The 17,952-nt window shown below is 54.6% G+C and overlaps 2 protein-coding genes across 14 annotated transcripts in view; one reads left to right on the plus strand and one right to left on the minus strand.

Moving 5' to 3' along the window:
• The window catches only part of APBB1 (amyloid beta precursor protein binding family B member 1), a 25,052-nt gene extending 12,387 nt beyond the window's left edge, over positions 1–12,665 (plus strand). For 7 of the 13 annotated variants that reach the window (XM_019632464.1, XM_019632465.1, XM_019632460.1 and 4 more), the window contains 13 exons: positions 2,767–2,942; positions 3,042–3,098; positions 3,186–3,271; positions 3,386–3,449; positions 3,881–4,030; positions 4,402–4,529; positions 4,635–4,640; positions 4,933–5,047; positions 5,196–5,280; positions 5,560–5,643; positions 11,568–11,683; positions 11,831–12,007; positions 12,092–12,665. In XM_019632464.1, the coding sequence (XP_019488009.1) occupies positions 2,767–2,942; positions 3,042–3,098; positions 3,186–3,271; positions 3,386–3,449; positions 3,881–4,030; positions 4,402–4,529; positions 4,635–4,640; positions 4,933–5,047; positions 5,196–5,280; positions 5,560–5,643; positions 11,568–11,683; positions 11,831–12,007; positions 12,092–12,259 (1,412 nt within the window). In that variant the 3' untranslated portion in view covers positions 12,260–12,665. The other 6 variants (XM_019632466.1, XM_019632470.1, XM_019632468.1 and 3 more) reach the window with 6 other exon arrangements.
• A 126-nt stretch (positions 12,666–12,791) lies between these two features.
• On the minus strand, positions 12,792–17,292 carry SMPD1 (sphingomyelin phosphodiesterase 1). Its single transcript, XM_019632472.1, has 6 exons — positions 16,817–17,292; positions 15,152–15,924; positions 14,421–14,592; positions 14,041–14,117; positions 13,713–13,858; positions 12,792–13,567 (listed from the first exon to the last, which is right to left on the minus strand). The coding sequence occupies exons 1-6, from the start codon at positions 17,108–17,110 to the stop codon at positions 13,158–13,160; spliced, it is 1,872 nt and encodes a 623-aa protein (XP_019488017.1). The 5' UTR covers positions 17,111–17,292; the 3' UTR covers positions 12,792–13,157.
• Positions 17,293–17,952: the final 660 nt, after the last annotated feature.

Below are 17,952 nucleotides of genomic sequence, written 5' to 3' on the forward strand. Positions count from 1 at the left end.
GGTGGGGGGGGTCAGTTTTGAGAAGTGACTTTGCCTGAAGGAGGAGTTGGTGACCCCAGGTGAAGATTAAGGGGCGGGAGGCTGGGCTCAGAGAGGATGAGGGGCGTGCCCCAAGCAGGGAGGGGGGTGGCAGCTGGGGGTGGTCTGAGAGGCAGATGGATAAGGGCGCCTGATAGCGCACAAACCCTGTGGGGGAATTTGGATTCTATCCCGAGGGCAAGGAGAAGATAAGAGTATTAAACCGGAGAGTAACTTCATTAGTTAAGCATTTCAGAACAATCATTTAGACTATAGTGTGCAGCCCAGACCTGAGGAGACTAGACGAGAGGGAGACCACTGTGAGGCTGTTGCAATGGCCCAGGTAAGAAAACTAGTAGTTTGGGCTATGGCAGTGATGTGAGGGTGGAGAAAAGGAGACATGATGGGAGTCCCTGACTCCTGAGCAAGTGACTACACCTGGCTTTGCCACGAAAGCATGCATGGATGAATGAATGAAGGAATGATATCTGAACCTTTGAATTTGTGTGCGAGTGCCTGAGTGACTCGGTGCAGGAATGAAGGTGTATGTTTCTGAAGAAATGCATGCATGTGGAAGCACAGGCCTGGGTGGGGCTCTGTTTGGGGGAGACGTGCCAAGCTCCAGAAGGGCCTCCCAGATGGTCAGGGCAGGAGAGCGGCCCCTCCAGGACAGAGCGGAAGGAAGAAGCTCTTTGAAGCACGAAGGTACAGGCTGACAGGGATGGCAGATGGATGGGTGTGTGTGACTCAGTGAGACGACGGTGAACTGGTCCCCAGATTTGAGAGGTGTATGACCTTCATGAAGAAGGGTGTGGCTGCGGAGGGCATGGCTGTCCTGGGTGCTGGTGTTCTTGGAAGGTGTGGCAGTAGAGCCTGGGAGGCAGTAGAAGATCTCTGGGGAAGAGAAGGCATTCTGGTGCCCTAGGGCCTGAGGTGAGGGGAGAAGAGGTGGGAATGGCTGCCTGGAAGGCTGATGGGCAGGTAGGGCCCCTCCTCAGTGGGCCCACCTCATTTGGAAGGTGAGAGTGGTGAGGCACCTGCCCAAATGACTCTCACCTCAGGTGTTCAGCCACCTTGGTGTAACCACGCCCACTCCCAGCCCCTCTGTGCCTGGTTGCTCAGCAGCCTGGGTCTGGGGACTGCCTATCCTTCAGTGCTGCCTCTTGGACCAGTCAGGATTCCTGGTTTCCCTGGTAACGGGAAGCACGTCAGCAGTCTGGGCGCTCCCAGCCAGTCCTGGTGCTGCGGTTGCCGAGGAGACGCTGCAGCCTTGCTGGGCCCTGGCAGGTGAGGGGGGTTGGTGCCGGGAGCCCCAAGCCCAGCCTCAAGCTTGCTGGGGCCCATGCTCTCAAGGCCCACTCTCAGGCTCAAACTGCTGGGCAGGTTCCTGGGAGAGGAGGCATCCCTGGGAGCCTTGAAGCCACACCCTGTTTGTGCTGAGAGCTCCAGGTTTTGTAGGGCCCCAGGTGGCTGGGGTATTCCCGAGGGGCTCAGCCTCCTGGTGTCCCTAAGACTGGGCTTGACTGTGACACTGAGGTGACCACTGTGGGGTGGGATAGAGATTTGGGTTTGGGGGAGGGGAGCCAGGATTAGAAAGAAGAGATGTGAGTAGGAAGGGCTAGGGTCTCATGAGCCGCACCCCCTCCCCACCCCGAGGAGGTCTTCTCCCCTGGTGGTCCTGGCCCCTTCCTAGTGAGCTCCCGGCGGGGGAGGATCTCGCCTGGCAGTCGCTCTGCCCTGGTGAGAAGGGGGCGGGATGAGCTTTTCTCTGCAGCCCAGCACCAGGCTGTGAGCCCAGCTGGCTGGACTGGAGGGGCTGTGAGGAGGGAGGGTGGAGGCAGGAGGGGCTGGGAACGAGCGCCATGTTCTCCCAGGACTTTTTCCTGGCCATCATCCTGCACGACAGCAGCCCAGGTGAGGGGTAACACGGGGCTGGGCATGACGTGGAGCGGGGCTGGCAGGGAGCGCAGAGGGGGAGGAGGCATGAGCTGGGCCGCAGGGCTGGAGTGGTGTGGTCGGCCACGGGAGGAGGGGTGTCTGTCACAGGTTCGAGGTACGCATGCATGTGCACGAAATGTTTGCCTGCATCTGTGTGGCAAGGGTCAGGGTGTGAGCGTCTGTGGTGTCTGCACACACGTGGCAGAGGTTGACGTATGTTGTGTGTCTGAGTGTGCGTTCACTGTGTGGTACCCACACAGGTGTTGGGGGTCATTGTGGGTGTGGTCTCTGCCCATGTGTGTGGCAGGGGCTGGTATATATAGCTGTGTGTGTGCACACCTCTGTGTAAGGTGTCCGCATTAGCGTGTGGCTGGACTTGGTGTGTACAGACCCTTGTGTTTTTGGTGGCTGCCCAGATGTGTAGTAGAGCTTGTATGTGCTGTGTGTCTGCGTGTACATGTGTGTGCAGGAGCTGGTAAGTATGTGCACTTGAGATACAGATAAGTATGACAGGAGGTCAATTGGGGTCACCCAACCTCCCTTCTCTCTGCCTTTCTTCTTCCCTCTGTGTGGCTACATTAGCTAGGAGCAGGGCCCAGGAGGAGACCTGAGCCATGTCCCCTGCTGGTGGCCCCCCATGTTGTGACCTCACACTGTGGGCTCTAGGAGAAAGCAGGAATCGTGTTGGGCTGGAGCCCTTCCCCCACCTCTTCTTCTCCACCATGGGGTCTCAGGGTGGGGACTGGGCATAAGCGTCTGCTCTCTCCTTGGTGGGTGGGCCAGACCCTCACCAAGCCCCCCACCTGGCAGATTCTTTCTGGAACCCCAACGCCTTCGAGACGGATTCCGACCTGCCGGCTGGATGGATGAGAGTTCAGGACACCTCAGGGACCTACTACTGGCACATCCCAACAGGGACCACCCAGTGGGAGCCCCCAGGCCGGGCCTCCCCATCACAGGGGAGCAGCCCCCGGGAGGAATCCCAGGTAAGGCTCACAGGCCTGTTGTGTTTTAACTGGGTTGCAGGGGTGGTGCTGCTGGAGCAAGGGGAGTGGCCCATTCATCAGTCCTGCCCCTCTTCCCAGCTCACCTGGACAGGCTTTGCCCATGGAGAAGGCTTTGAGGATGGAGAATTTTGGAAGGTGAGTTGCGGGAGGGAGGTGGACCTGCTTCACAGTCGGGGAGCTGCAGAAGGGGTTTGGTCCTGATTCCTCTCTCCCTTTCTCAAGGATGAACCCAGTGAGGAGGCCCCAATGGATTTGGGACTGAAGGACCCTGAGGAGGGGACATTGGCCTTCCCAGCCCAGAGCCTCAGGTGAGTGGGAAGGCACCATGCAGTGTGCCCACAGGGGGATGGATCTATTTGGAAAGGGCCTCGGGACAGCTCCATGTTTGGGGGCCTGTACCAAGTGTTACCATCTGCCTCTAGCCCAGAGCCATTGCCCCAAGAGGAAGAGAAGCTGCCCCAAAGGAGTGCCAACCCGGGGATCAAGGTTTGTTCAAGACCAATGCCCATTCCCTGGGCTGGGCCCTCTGTGTGCAGGAGAGCTCCTCGTGTCACGTTCTGGGCGGCATCTCTGGTCTCAGTACAGCTCCTGCCAGGTCCTGAGTTAGAAGCTCCCCCAGGCACTTCCACTTCAGTTTTTAACTCAACCAGCTCAGTGGCCTGACAGGGGGCCCTTCCAGGCCTCGCTCAGGTGCTTCCTTGTACTAGCAGGGGTCTCTTCTGAAACCATCATCCCTCCCACCAAGTATATCCTGTTTGGGGAGCTTCTCGGTCTTAGCTCAGAACACCCTCCCACCCACCACAACCTGAGTCAGGGACTTCTCTGGTCTCAGCAAAGCCCCCTGTGTCTTGTGCTGGGGGCTCCTCCAGTTGTAGCTCAGATCCTCTACCTCCCACCCCCTCTTCTGTGTCTGGCAGTGTTTCGCTGTGCGCTCCCTAGGCTGGGTGGAGATGACTGAGGAAGAGCTGGCCCCTGGACGCAGCAGTGTGGCTGTCAACAACTGCATCCGTCAGCTCTGCTACCACAAAAACAATCTGCATGACCCCATGTCTGGGGGCTGGGGGGAGGTGAGGGCCTGGGCTCATGGGGAGTGATACAGTGGAGAAGTGAAGGGAACTATGAGAGGTGGGAGAGCAGAGCTGCTCAGGTGGAGGCTGGGGGAGGGAGGTGTTGTCCCCCCCCAAGTGATAGCCCTGTGAGTGGATGTGTGACCCCAGGTGGGGACTTTGGGTGATGGTTGTCTAACCTCTGGGGGGTGATAAGAGGAGTAAGAGATGACAGGTGTGACCTTTACTTGAATGCAGCCTGCAGGGTGGGTGATCTGACACCCAAGCAAGGATCCCAGAGCTGTAGCTGACTTCCCCCGAGCTAGAGGTGGTGGAGCTCAGCTGCCTGCCCAGCTGGGGCATCACTGAGTGCCTACTTCCTGGGCCTGCAGGGAAAGGATCTGCTGCTCCAGTTGGAGGACGAGACGCTAAAGCTGGTGGAGCCTCAGAGTCAGGCCCTGCTGCATGCCCAGCCCATCGTCAGCATTCGAGTGTGGGGCGTCGGGCGGGACAGTGGAAGGTGGGCGCAGGGCCTGGGATCTTAGGGTGGGGGCTCATCCAGCAGCCAGAGTGGGGCCCTCCTCCCTAACTCTGTTCTTTGCCTCTCTTGTGCTGCCGGACCCAGAGAGAGGTACTACACCTGTTTACCTCCTTCCTCCGCCCACACCTGGACCCAATGCCTCGAAGCACCCAAGTTCCCCTGTTTTGCCCTGCCCCTTCCTGTCCGCTATGCTCACCCATTCTCCCTCACCTCCGCATGCATACCTGTCTGCCGCCTAGACCGAAGGCAGCACCCACAGGACACCATCTGAGGGCAGAAGCCCTAGAGGAGCTGCGATGGACAGGGAGGGTGTGGATGGGGTGGGGACGAGGCTCAGCACGGGATGGCCCTGGGAGACACTGAGATACCCCTCCCCCAACAGGGACTTTGCCTACGTAGCGCGAGATAAGCTGACCCAGATGCTCAAGTGCCACGTGTTTCGCTGTGAGGCACCCGCCAAGAACATCGCCACCAGCCTGCATGAGATCTGCTCTAAGGCACGGCCCCCTCCACTCCCTGGACTAGCCGCCACCTTTTCTCTACAAGGGTGTGGGTGGGGTCACTGAGTGTGGGGTGGGGGGACCCCGGCCTAGGAACCCTAACAGACCCTCCCTCGATCCTTCCCCCTGTTCCTCCCTTCCTCAGATTATGGCCGAACGGCGCAATGCCCGCTGCTTGGTAAATGGACTCTCCCTGGACCACTCTAAACTTGTGGATGTCCCGTTTCAAGGTCAGTGTCATAACCTCACCAGGTCCAGTTTAGCTTTTTTGGCAAAGGTGGGGTGACCCGAAAAGAGACATGAGCTACTGGACAGACATGAAAGAAAAACGGGCCCATAGAGACTAAATTCTTTGGACCAAATAAGTGGAGGGATGTTGGTTAAAGGGAGGCAGGGTCGGGGGATGGAGGTAGGACCTTGGCTGAAACGTCCTGCTTATGCTGCGGTCGTGGGAACTGGGAGTGAGCGAGATCTGCCAGCACGATTGATCCCCCTCTGCTTTCCCACAGTGGAATTCCCAGCGCCCAAGAGTGAGCTGGTACAGAAGTTCCAAGTCTATTACCTGGGGAATGTGCCTGTTGCCAAACCTGTTGGTATGTGCTGTCCTCTTTCATCCAGGGACCACCACCTTGATCCCAAAGCTCTGCCCCCACCCTCTGCCTCCCAACGCCTCTTGTACCAGATCGTGTTCATGCTTGATGTCACCTTGCCCTTCAGAATGCGTCCCACCTCCATTACCTCTGTCCCAGCTGCACTCTGTGTCCTGCCAGTAAGCAGCTGGCATGCCTTCATTGAGTGTGAACTAGTGAACCAGGCACTTCGGGAGACCCACTCTTAAATCCAATGGAAAATCTTTGGTTGCATTAGAAGGCAGATCTTAGATGACTGGGGATAACAGGCAGCAGCCGGGAGCTGGGTTTGGTATTACAGCACCAACTATGGGCTGTGAGCATCTACAGAGGAAGCAGTGAGCACAATTGTCATGTGCTTTATTGCTTGTAAAGTACTTCCTTATATATTATGTCATTTAATTCTTGATGATCCCATGAGGTCGTGATTATGATAATCCCCATTTTATAGGTAAGGAAACTGACGGTAGAGACTATCTGGTTCACTCATATTTCAGTGAATTCACAGTACCTGTTATTTATTTGTTCATTCACTTAGCAAATACTTATGAAGCCTACCGCGTGCTAGGTCCTGGGAGAACAGCGGCCATTGTCCTGCTTTCATGGAGGTTATAGTAGAAAAAACAGGAATTAATCAAATCATCACACAAGTAAATGTAAAATTACAAATTGAGTCAAACATTGAAAGAAAGAAGTGAGGTGCTACGAACCTATGTAACAGAGAAACCTCACTTAGTCCAGCGAGTCAGAAAGACTTCCTTGAGAAAGTGACATTTGAACTGAGGTCAGAAAATGAAGAGGTGCTAATGTGGTAAAGCAGGACGGAGGGGGGAGTAAGGTAGGGGAAGATCATTCCAGGTGGAGTGAACGGTGTGTTTCAGGACCCAGAGCGGAAGGCACGTTATGCTTCAAAGGCACTGAGAGAAGGCCAGTGGTGCCAGATTAGGCTGGGAGCTGGGCAGTGGTCAGACCGTGTGGGACCGACCTCACAGGCCATGTTAACCATTTGTTCTTCATCCTAAGGGCATCCAGGAGCTACAGCAGGAGAGCACTTGAAATATCAGATTTGAATTTCATGATGCTCACGTTGGTTGTACTGTGTAGAAAGGTGTGCAGTCGGTGGAGGTGGGTGTAGGGAACTCAGTTAGGGTCTTGCAGTAGCAGTGGCCAGGATGGAGAACAGCCTGGACTCTGGTGGAGCTGAAGAGGACTGTGTAGATTCAAGAGCTATTTAGACCATTGAGATCAACAAGCCTTGGTGATTGATTGAATGTGGAGTAAGGGACAGAGGCACCTGGGATGACTCCTGTCACCCTGGCTTTTGGAACGGAGTGGAGAGTGGTGCCATTCTCTAAAGGTAGCAGACAACTGGAAGAGGCCAGTTTTTGATGTGGAGATTGTGAGTTCAGTTTTAAACGTGCAGAGTTGAGGTACCTTGAGGAAGCTGAGTGGCAAACTCAAGTAGGCGGTTAGATTCATAGAGGAGACGTCTGGACTGGAGGTACAGTGTGAGAGCATCATTTGGTTATAGAGGTTATCAAGGCCTTGAATGTGGAGAAGACTGACCCCAGAAAGGGGTCAGCCTGCAGTGAGAAGGGAAATGAGGCTAGGCCTAGCTTTGAGGCCCTCTAACGTTTAATGGATGGCAGAGGAGGAGGAAACTGCCAAGGATGGTGAGAGCAGGACAGAAGCCAGAGGAAAAAAAGCGACTGCTTTAAGAAGTGGTAGGTGTCATGTCAATACACACTGAGGAGTAACTCAACAATGTTTGGTGAATGGCTAAACAAACCAACAAATGAAGGAATGAATGAGATGACGTAGCCAGGAGATATTAGACCTAGGACTCAAACCCTGGTCATCTTCAGTTCTCTGCTTTTCTCCTCAAACCATGCTGACTTGAATGACCAGCACCTTCCATTCAATGAGGGAACCCTTCTTAGAAAGTGTGGAGATTGAACTGGGCTTTGAAGGAAGGCCTGGATTTACAGAGGAGTGGGTAGGTATTCCAGTTGGATTCAATGGCACTGCCACAGACGTGGAGCTGGAGGTGAGAGAAATATGCTGAGGGAGCAGGAAAGAGACTTGGCTGAGCCCTACACCTTTGCTCTCATTTCCTCCTTCCCACCCTCAACTTCTAAACCCTAGTTGCCCCTTCCAGTTATTACCTCTACTCCTGTATCCATCCACCACCTTCCACACAGGTTCTCAGTACCCTGAATCATCTGTCTGCAACCTCCGGCTGCCCCTCTGCTGCCCATCAGCTCAGTGGGTCTGCTCTGTTAAAGCCATGGCTTTCACACCAGTAGGCTCTAAGCTCACTTCCTGCTTTATCTTATTTTAACCTCCTTTTTTAACCTCCAGGAGTTTAACATTGACCCCTGCTGAAGCTGCAGTATTCATTTGCTAATCATTCATCGACTCAACAAATGACAACTGACTGCCTGGTTTGTGCCAGACATTATTTTAGGTTCTTGGTATACATTAATGAACAAAACTGACAAAGATTCCTGCCTTCAAGTATGAGGGGTGATCACAAAATACAGTGAATGTTTAAATAAAAAATAATTATTACAGCAAAAGACACATTGCCATGAATCCCCCTCAAAATACTCGCCCCTCGCCTCAAACACGCTTATCCCATTGTTCTTGCCACTTCCTGAAGCAGTTTTGGAAGTCCTCTTTCGTGATTGTCTTTTGTTACACTGTTGTTTCATGGCTGCCTCGAAATCCTAAATCAATTCAAAGCATTTACCTTTCATGGTCATTTTGACTTTGGGGAAGAGCCCGAAGTCACACGGTGCCAGACCCAGTGAATAAGGTGGATGAGGACACACCTAAATGTTTCTTTTTTGTTGTTGTTGTTGTTTTTAAAGATTTTATTGGGGAAGGGGAAGTGTTGGGGAATTGGGGAAGGGGAACAGCCAAGTTGTCCTTCAGTCTTAGCTGTGGAGGGCGCAGCTAGCTCAGCTCCCAAGTCCAGTCGCCATTCGGCCGCCCGTCGGCAGCTCAGGGCAGCTCAGCTCAAGGTGCCGTGTTCAATCTTAGTTGCAGGTGGGCATAGCCCACCACCCCATGTGGGAGTTGAACTGGCAACCTTGTTGTCAGGAGCACGTGCTCTCACCAGCTGAGCCATCCTGCCACCTATTGGCAGCTCAGTGGCAACTCAACTCGGGCGCAGCTCACTGTCCCATGTGGGAATTGAACCGGCGACCCTGCTCTCAGAGCTCACACTCTTAACCAACTGAGCCACTCGGCTGGCCCTTAATGTTTTTATTTGACAGAAATTGCCATACCAGAAGTGATGCATGACACAGAGCCTTTCTGTTGTGTTCACAAAATACGGGGAATGCTGCTGCCAAGTGCCATCCAACGAAAGGCAGGGATCTTCAATATGGGAAGCAGCACATCAAACCTTAGTAACAGCGTGTGACAAGTTTCAACTTGTTCAGTGTAGTCAGTTGGGTGTGAGCTATGGTTGAGAGAAGGTGTATTTTAAAGTGTGCTGTATATCATCCTCCATCATGACAATGCTCCGAGTCACACATCGCTTATGGTAGGGCAATTTCTGTCAGATAAAAACATTACAGTGTGTCCTCATCCACCTTATTCACCGGATCTGGCACCGTGTGACTTCTGGCTCTTCCCCAAAGTCAAAATGATTCAGGACATCGAGGCAGCCACGACAGTGCAACTAAAGACACTCATGAAAAAGGACTTCCAGAACTGCTTCAGAAAGTGGCAAGAATGATGGGATAAGTGTGTTTGAAGCGAAGGGGACTATTTTGAAGAGGGTTAATGGCAATGTGTCTTTTGCTGTAATAATTTTTAAAATGTAAACATTCACTGTATTGTTTGATCACACCTCGTAGCTGACATTCTAGCCAAGGCAGACAGACAATAAAATAAGTAAATTATATAGCATAGTATGTTGGAAGGCAACAATTGATATGAAAAAAAAATGCACAGCAGGATAAAGGGGATTGGGAGTGCAGGGCTAGGGGCCAGGGTGTAGGTTTCAGTCCTGAGTTGTTACCAACTCAGGCTTTGTTCTTCTATTGTTTCCCCCAACTCCATGCTGATCTTCCCCCACACTCTGAGTCCAGGCTCCACCCCCACAGCCCCACCTGCTTCTTAAACAGTTTGACTTTGCTGTCTCATCCACGCATGATCTTTCAGACTTCCCATTGACTGGCCTCAATGTCATAACTACCACAGCCTTCTGTAATCTGACCAGGCCCACACGTTCCTGCCTGCATCCACCCTTCTGTGGACTCCCAGTTTACTTGGTTATACCGGTTTGGGCACACATGTTGCCTTGAGGGTGACTTGCTTATGCATCCTTCAGTAGATAAGCTCTGTCCTGGGATTGGTGACACAGAGATGAATTAAACTTGGTTTTTGCCTTTGAGATGGCCAGCCCAGTATGGAAAAGGTTTTTTGGCAGTTACAAGGTGTTGTGCTAAGAGTTGTCCCAGCGACACCCTCCCCTTGCCCTGCAGCAGTGAAGGCTTCCCAGGTGGGGCACAGGTGAACCCTGAAGGATGAAAATGGAGTTTCAAAGACAATCAAGGGGGAAAGGGCACTACAGACAGGCTTTTCCCTTAGTGACAGTATGTGTCCCTCGAGGGCATCCTCTTTTCTTACTTTGTATTCCCCACCTGTCTCGAAGGGCATTTGCCAAGATGAGATGTTAATATTATAAATGCGACATAAGTCATTTGAAACTCAGGGAGCAGTAAAACATGAGGCTTGACAGCTCAGATGAGATTAGTTTTTGGAGGATTTGCATGCTTGGGAGTTTGGCCTTGATCCAGCCAGAAGTAAGATGAGCAAGGCCAAGATGAGGGAGGACTTTCGAGGAAGATATTTGTCCTCTGTTCGCAAAGCGTCCATGTGGTCTGCTTCTAATAGGAGCCCAGAGGAACTGAAAGAGGCAAGAGGGCCTGGGAGGGACCATAGAGGCATGTGCTTTTGCATTGACGTTGTTCACTCTGACCTCTGCTGCAAGGGGGAAGACACCTAGATCACACTGCCAGCTCCTCAGCGGTGCAGGAACTGGAACCCATGCCTCCGTCATGCAATGTGCTATCATCACCTGGGTTCTCCACTGAGTGCAAGCAGACGTGGGACGCATGAGTGGAGGAAACCACTGTGTTACAAGGGAAAGTTGATGGATCTAAAAGCTAGGAACCTTGGGTTCCTTGGCCTTTGAGCACATTATAGAAATTATAGAGTGCAGCTAAGAATGTGATAGCCCTCCGAGTTCTGGAAGCTAGCAAAATAGAGAAAAGTCAGGGGAAAGGCCTGGCTAAGAACCCAGGCGCTGGAAGCAGATTGCCTGTGTTAGGATCCCCGTTCCTCCATGTGACCTAAGGTTTACTACCTAATTTCTATAAGCTTCCTTACCTATAAAGTGATGATCACAGAATCTGTTGTGAGATTTAACAGTGTGACAGAGAGTAAACATTTCTTCAAATGAGTATTTTTAAAGAAACAAAGGTTGGGTCTTGGGAGAGGACTGGCCTGAGGGGCGATTGGGAGTCATTATTCTGTGAAGCAGTGCAAAGTTTGAAGGTGGATGAGCACTGGAAGCAAGACACGGGGAGGTCAGAGCTTCAGGAGGTCCATCTGTTTAGGAGGCTGAAGGAAGAAAACCAAGACTAGGATTCAAGACGGAAGAAACCAGAAAAGTGCCAAGTTGCTGAAGCCAAGGAGGAAACCACCAAGGAAGGGACATCTGCGCAGCACCGTTGGGGGCTGTAGGCTGCTGAAATGGGGGTGGAGCAGAGGCCCTGGGCTTGACTGAGCAGAGCTACAAAAGCGAGGGTAGAACGGGGGTGTCCTCTCCCCACCCCCAGTGGTGCCATGTTTGTGTCCATATCTTCTAGGGGTAGATGTGATAAACGGGGCCCTGGAGTCAGTCCTGTCCTCCAGCAGCCGTGAGCAGTGGACCCCAAGTCACGTCAGCGTGGCACCTGCCACCCTCACCATCTTGCACCAGCAGGTAAAGACCTGGTTGGGAGAAGGCATGTCAGTGCTTTGCCATGGAGCGGAGACCGGGGGGGGGGGGGGGGCTGCCAATAAGATGGATGAGCCCAGTAGAACATAGAGAGTCGGGCTGTTCCTTACTAACTGGGTTCCCTCCCTACAGACAGAGGCGGTGCTGGGGGAGTGTCGGGTGCGCTTCCTCTCCTTCCTGGCAGTGGGCAGAGATGTCCACACGTTTGCATTCATCATGGCTGCCGGCCCAGCCTCCTTCTGCTGCCACATGTTCTGGTGTGAGCCTAATGCAGCCAGCCTCTCAGAAGCCGTGCAGGCTGCGTGCATGGTAAGAGGGTAGGGTGGTAGAGTGGTGGCACCGACCCCAAGTGGGGCAGGCTGGAGAGTGACCGCCCCACCTGCCTTTCTGCAGCTCCGCTACCAGAAGTGTCTCGATGCCCGCTCCCAGGCCTCCACCTCCTGCCTCCCAGCACCCCCTGCTGAGTCCGTTGCCCGGCGTGTAGGGTGGACTGTCCGCAGGGGTGTTCAGTCGCTTTGGGGTTCCCTCAAGCCCAAACGCCTAGGGGCCCATACTCCCTGAAGTCCTCAGTCCTCCCTCCACCTGCTTGCGTTGGGCCCCAGGGAACTCAAGGGTATGGGACAGGGAAGGGCCCGAAAGGCTATTCTTAGGCCTCAGCCTCCCGCTCCCAAACTGCCCCTCCGCACTAGCTGGGTTTCCTGCCTAGGGGTTGGGAAAGGAGACGCCTAATCCTTCCAAGTGACAATACTGGATTGATGACAAGAGGAACAGGAAGCAAGGCCAGCCCCAGGCTCTCCATCCCCACGTTCAGGTGGAGCAGGAGGAACTGGTCTAGGCCAGGCCCCATCTTTGTAGGGTCCAGCAGGGGCAGAAGGAGGGGACCAGCCCAGACATGGGTTCCCTCCCCCCTGCTCCATGGCATCTCTGCTGTACTGATATCACTAATAAAGTCTGTCTGCCCTGCTGAGCTGTGTGCCTTCCTGTGCCTGCACCACACCATCACCCCCATTAGCCTGCTCTCAGCATCTTGTTCCCCAGGCCCCCTTGCCTTGCCTGCCTTGAAAGAAGAAATTGGAATAGCCACAGAGGGGTCTGGAGTTCAAATCTTTATTTTAACAGGCTGGCAGTCAGGCGGCAGCCGCAGTACAGTGTTCCTGGCTGGCCAGCACAGGCCTGGGATGACAGCTCATGTCTGGTCTATCCGGGGCAATACCAACTGAGACCTCTGCTCCATGTCCGTGAGAAGACAGCCGCCCCAGGGTAGCCTAGATGCTGGGTTCAGACCCAGCAGAGCTGCCAACTCCCTTCCATGTCTTGCCCAACCAGCACCAGGAAAGGAGAAGGTGCCATTTCCCTTGTGTGCGTGGGGCCCAGGATAGGCTCTTCCACCCACCTCCTTCTCACCACAGTGACCTGGAGTTTTTGCTCCTTTGCTAAAACGCTCTTTCCCGACTCGGAGCTAGCAGAATGGTGGCCGTGGCTGCAGGCTCTGGATATCAGAGAGGCTTGTGTCCCGCGCCAGGTGGCGACACAAAGCAGGGCTGTCGGAGCGGGCAGAGAGCTGTGCGCATAGAGTAGCGAGGCGGCAGGGCGTGCCACAGGGCTCGGAGGGCGGGTGGCCCTTATGGTAGAGAAACCAGAAGGTCTGGAATAGCCGCGTGTCGCCACGCATGCGGTATACCAGGTCGTGCCAGGCAGCAGGCAGCGCGTTGGGTAGCCCGTAGGTTTCTCGAGCCCTATAGAGGAGATGCCAGTGCGGAGTGGCACCCGGTGCATTCGCTTGCGTCAAGTTCAGGATGTAGGTCTCGTGGTCCAGGACTACATGAGAGCTCCCGGAGTAGTTGCCATCTATTTGGTAGACCCGGTAACCTGCAAGGAGGAAGGGCTTGGCTGGAGGGAAGGAGCCAAGGCAACTCCCAGGGAGGGGCCTCACACCTTGCGCCTGGCTGGCCTGGGCCCCGCCCCCTTCTATTCCACCAACTTCCCCTGTTCCAATAGCTTCCATCCGCCTCACCAGGATTAAGGCTGATGTATGTGGTGGCACTGGGCGCCAGGAAGGCTACAGATACCGGCCGGCTCAGGGTCTCCTCGTCATAGAAGACTTCAAACTCATCCACGTGGGTATGGCCAAAGAACTGACCAGCCAAGGTGTTCTCATACCTAGCCAGAAGACACCAATCATATTCTGAAGATTCTAGGGAGGGGGGAAATAGGATGCTTTCTTCTCCATCCTAGTCAAGTAAGTAGCCTCTTCACTCTGATGGGGCAGCAGGGATAGTGAGAGGTTCAAGGGAATGTCAACCTTCAGACTCTTCAAGCCCCCACTCCCACCTCCCTCCTACCTGGCTACAATTCGGTAATAATTCCAGCTCCAGCTCTTCAGGCAGTGTCCTGGGGGAATGTGGCCAATTATATGCACCTGCAGGGAGAGGTACGGATGGTTATCAGGGCAAGAAGGGGTCCAGGCAGCCCTGGCCATCATAGTTGGTACTCATCTGTCCTATACTGGCTGGCATTCCTGGCCAGAGAGAGCGGGAGTGAACAAAAGGACTTCTAAGGGGGACAGTGAGCCAAAGCCCCAGAGAACCCTGTTGGGAGTACCAGAAAATCAAGCTTCTCTGCTCACAGGTGCTCCAGCTCCAGACAGGAGTCTGCTGGGAAGAGCCTGCTGCTCCCTCACCCTCAGCCCCTACACCACCACACTTCTCCCACTCTCCCTCACCTTGTCACCTCGATCCTCAGCAGCCTGGAGCTCCCCCACCAGCCACTGGAGCTGTCCAGCGGGATCTGTGGAGTTGATCAAGAGCCAGAAGTTCTCACGGGAACAAAAATTCATATTGAGAGAGATGAGACGGAGGCCGGGGCGTGGGGAAAGGGCATAGAACCCCCCAGTTCTGAAACAAAGTGAACATAAGGGGTCAACACTCGCTCGAAATGCTGGTCCTGCATGCCCAGGCCTGTGCGAGGCATTTGGGTGGAGGGCAGAGGCATACAGAACATCATCCCTACCCTCAAGGAGCTCACATTCTAGCTGAAGACCAAACAGCACTGATGATAGGGCCCGAGTGGCTGGAGAGCAGTTCAGAGAGCTAAGGGCTCTAGGAGTTGAGGGCAAAGCGAAAAGTGAGCTAGAATGGGAAGTGAAGGCACTTGGGGAAGATGATGTGAGCCTGGGTAAGTTGGGAAAAGGTGGGATGTTAAACAGGAGGGGAAGCCATTCTAGAGAAGGCCAACATGAGCAAAGATACAGTCTAGGATGGAGAGGGGATGCCGCCAGCCCTGTGAAGGAGGGTGGCTGGAAGTAGGTGTGGAAAGGGAAGGTGAGGTCAGATTAGGGAGGGTCAGTGAGGAGCGCTGAGGACTCCTGCTACAGCAGTCACAGATAATTCCCTGCTTCCTTCACTTTCATCCACCTTGCTTTTCCCTTCCTAGGTTTCTGTGGACCTCAAGTACCTGAGGGTGTGGAGGGCTTCAGCGGGCAGCCAGGGCTCCCATGCCTTGGCCATCGCCTCATAGAGCCAACGGGAAGAGTGGTTGCCCTCTATGAAGGGGGGAGGGAAGCCATTGACAGGTGTGCTCTCATGATTGCCCACAGCAGGGTACACAGGCACAGGACCCAAGTACTTCTTCACGAGAGCTGTGACAGTGGTCAGGGCCTGCAGCTGGTCCTGACGAGACTGGTGCCAAACATTGTGGGCAGGGATGTCTCCCGTCCAGTACACCATATCAAACGGTCCAGCGGGGCCCAGCCCGCTCAGCAGGCTCTCTAGGGTCCGCAGGGGCAGGTCACACTTGCTGTACTCGCCCCAGTATCCAGCACCTGGGCGGGAGGGGGGTGGCAGGCCAGAACCCCGGCGGCAACACAGTGGGTCCTCACAGTTAGGGTCTGTGCCCTCCAGGTAGTCCCTATCCCAGTGCAGGTCAGTGAGGAAGAGGATGCGGCTGACAGGGGCGCCTGGGGTTGGCGGGTTGGGCGGCTGGGGAGGCGGCTTCGGCACAGCTGGCAAAGAAATGTTCCAAGATGAAAAAATGTCCCAGTGCCCACAGGTGGAGCCCAGGAGCAGTCCACAGGCCTCAGATGGGCTCAGTACTGAGCGTCTCCACACCTCGACCATGTCGTCCTGGAAGAGCTGGACAGCTGACTGGCACACAGTGGGCGGTGCTATCTTCAGCAGCTTGCACAGCTTGATGGCCAGAGAGCCCACCCGGGCCACATTGTTCTCCTGCTGTGGTGGGAAGACCCAGTGGTGAGAGGTCAGAGACAGAGCACAGGGACCAGGGCATCCCCTGGCTACCACCCTTTGGGCCTCCATATCCAAACAGGGGCTGGGCTGGACTCAGTGCCACCATGGTGAAGGGACCTCAGTGCACTCCCTGCTTCCCACAGATATTGTCCTGTGACTCAGGTAGCACCAGACCAGTACTTTCTCTTCAGTTCCATGGCTAGTGGCATTTCAGTCCTTTGCTTGCCCAGCTGGCTTTCTCAGGCACTGTCTGCAATGTGCCCTGAAATTTGGGCTGGGCACAATGACAGACTGTCCAGGGTTGGGGACACATAGGGGCAGGACTTCATCTGCTTGGGGGTCTCCGCAAAGCTCATCTACCAACTAGCACTCATCATAACCCCATCAGGGTCAAGGCAGCCCCATCTAGTCTCACACCCCTGGGTAGTTCTGAATTCAAATCCCTTTTGAGTAGCTAAGTCCCAGCATGGTGCTCAGGGCTGGAGATGCCAAGTGTAAGGCAGAGGGGATTCAGTCAGGCAGGTGGGAGTCTCAGCCTCCCCCTTGCTAGCTGTCTGCCCTTGAACGTCCCCTCTCTGGGACTATTCAATTGTAAAATGGAAATAACAGCTGTAATGAAACCAGCTTGCAGACTTAATTCAATGTATATAAAATGGCTAGCACAGTGCTCAGCATAAAATTTTCAGTCTTTCCTTACTTCACAAGGTCACAATGGAGACAGCGGTGGCATGTAGCCACGGGTGTACCTAAAGGAGATCAAATTCAGTAAAGGCTTGTGGATGCCAGCCTCTCCATCAGGCATGCTGTTTGGGACCCCAGCCCCCACCCTGGCGCTCCCCTTTGGTAGCTTTACCGCAGCCCCTTTAGTGCTTACCTGCAGTCCAAAGTCGATGGCGGTGAACAGGCTTTTGCAGGCTGGGCAAGTGAGGTTCCACCACCCAAAGGCACTCCGGAGCTGGGGCACTGTGCGACTGAACCTGGCGGGATGTCCTTGGGCAGGAAGAGGGTGGGCCCCAGCGGGTGTCCAGAGAACCAGGGAGTCTGGCAGGGCCAGCGCCAGCGCCATCCACAGAAGCCCCAGGCTGGGGCCCCCCCAGGACCTGTTTGATTCCTGCTCCCGGCCTGACCTGGGGTGGCTCCGGCCTGCAGTTACTCCGTAGAGGCGCATTGCCCGGCTTGCTAGACTGAGCTGGTCCTCCTGTCCTGGCCCCGCGGGTCTAGACCCTGGATGGCCTCAAGGCCCAGGACGGCGCTAGAGACACCCGATCAGCCTGGCTGCAATCGGCTGACAGCTCAGCTGACAGCCGCAAAGCAGCTCCACCCCTTCCTTTTCCTCTGTCCCCAGCAGCTGTTTGCCGCGGAGGCGGGCAACCTGGACAACGCCGCGGAGGCGGAGTGAGCAGGGTGCGACCTGGACCCCGCCCCGGATCCCACCTCCAATCCCGCCCCCGATCCGGTCCAGTCCCTGACGTACCTCGCGGGCCCCGGCTGGTCGGCAGAAAGCACCTTGCGGTCTCGGGTGCGGGAGGTCGCTGCAGCTACCACGCTCCTGGGCGCCTCCTTTCTCCAAACCTGAGCTCAAATTCCTGAAATAATTAACTGCGAGGCCCACCTCACATTTAACTCGGGAAGGGAAACTGGGGACAAGCAGGTCTGGACAGGGATTCTCACACTGAGTGTCTGGTCCTTGCCGAGGCGGCGCCTTTGCTAGATTTTCCACGGTCTGCCACTGGCATCAGTACCGAGACACCCTGACAGAATTTTTGAGTCACATTTGATTCAGACTTATGAAGAAAGGGGACCTGGGCTCATGTGGGAACACCCATACTTTAATTTTATGGATGAGGAAACCGAGGCTAAGAGAAGGTGTTGTGACTAAGAGGTAAAGCCTGGGGGGCCGGGAATATGGACTAGAACTTGGGTTTCCCACCTGCTATATCCATGATGGTAATAGCTATGTACATGTTTCCTGCACTGATCCAGACACTTTATAATTACTGATCTTCAGTT

The sequence above is a fragment of the Hipposideros armiger genome, unplaced genomic scaffold (assembly GCF_001890085.2).
Source record: "Hipposideros armiger isolate ML-2016 unplaced genomic scaffold, ASM189008v1 scaffold_1146, whole genome shotgun sequence".
Classification (NCBI taxonomy): Eukaryota; Metazoa; Chordata; class Mammalia; order Chiroptera; family Hipposideridae; genus Hipposideros; species Hipposideros armiger.

What these genes read in the sequence shown, in the direction of transcription:
- SMPD1 (XM_019632472.1), bottom strand. Translation starts at nt 17,110, where the DNA reads ATGCGCCTCTACGGAGTAACTGCAGGCCGGAGCCACCCCAGGTCAGGC. An exon ending in CCATCGACTTTGGACTGCAG is followed by an intron (nt 15,925 to 16,816) that starts GTAAGCACTAAA and finishes TTCCCACCACAG; the next exon opens with CAGGAGAACAATGTGGCCCG. An exon ending in CTGAGGATCGAGGTGACAAG is followed by an intron (nt 14,118 to 14,420) that starts GTGAGGGAGAGT and finishes CTCTCCCTGCAG; the next exon opens with GTGCATATAATTGGCCACAT.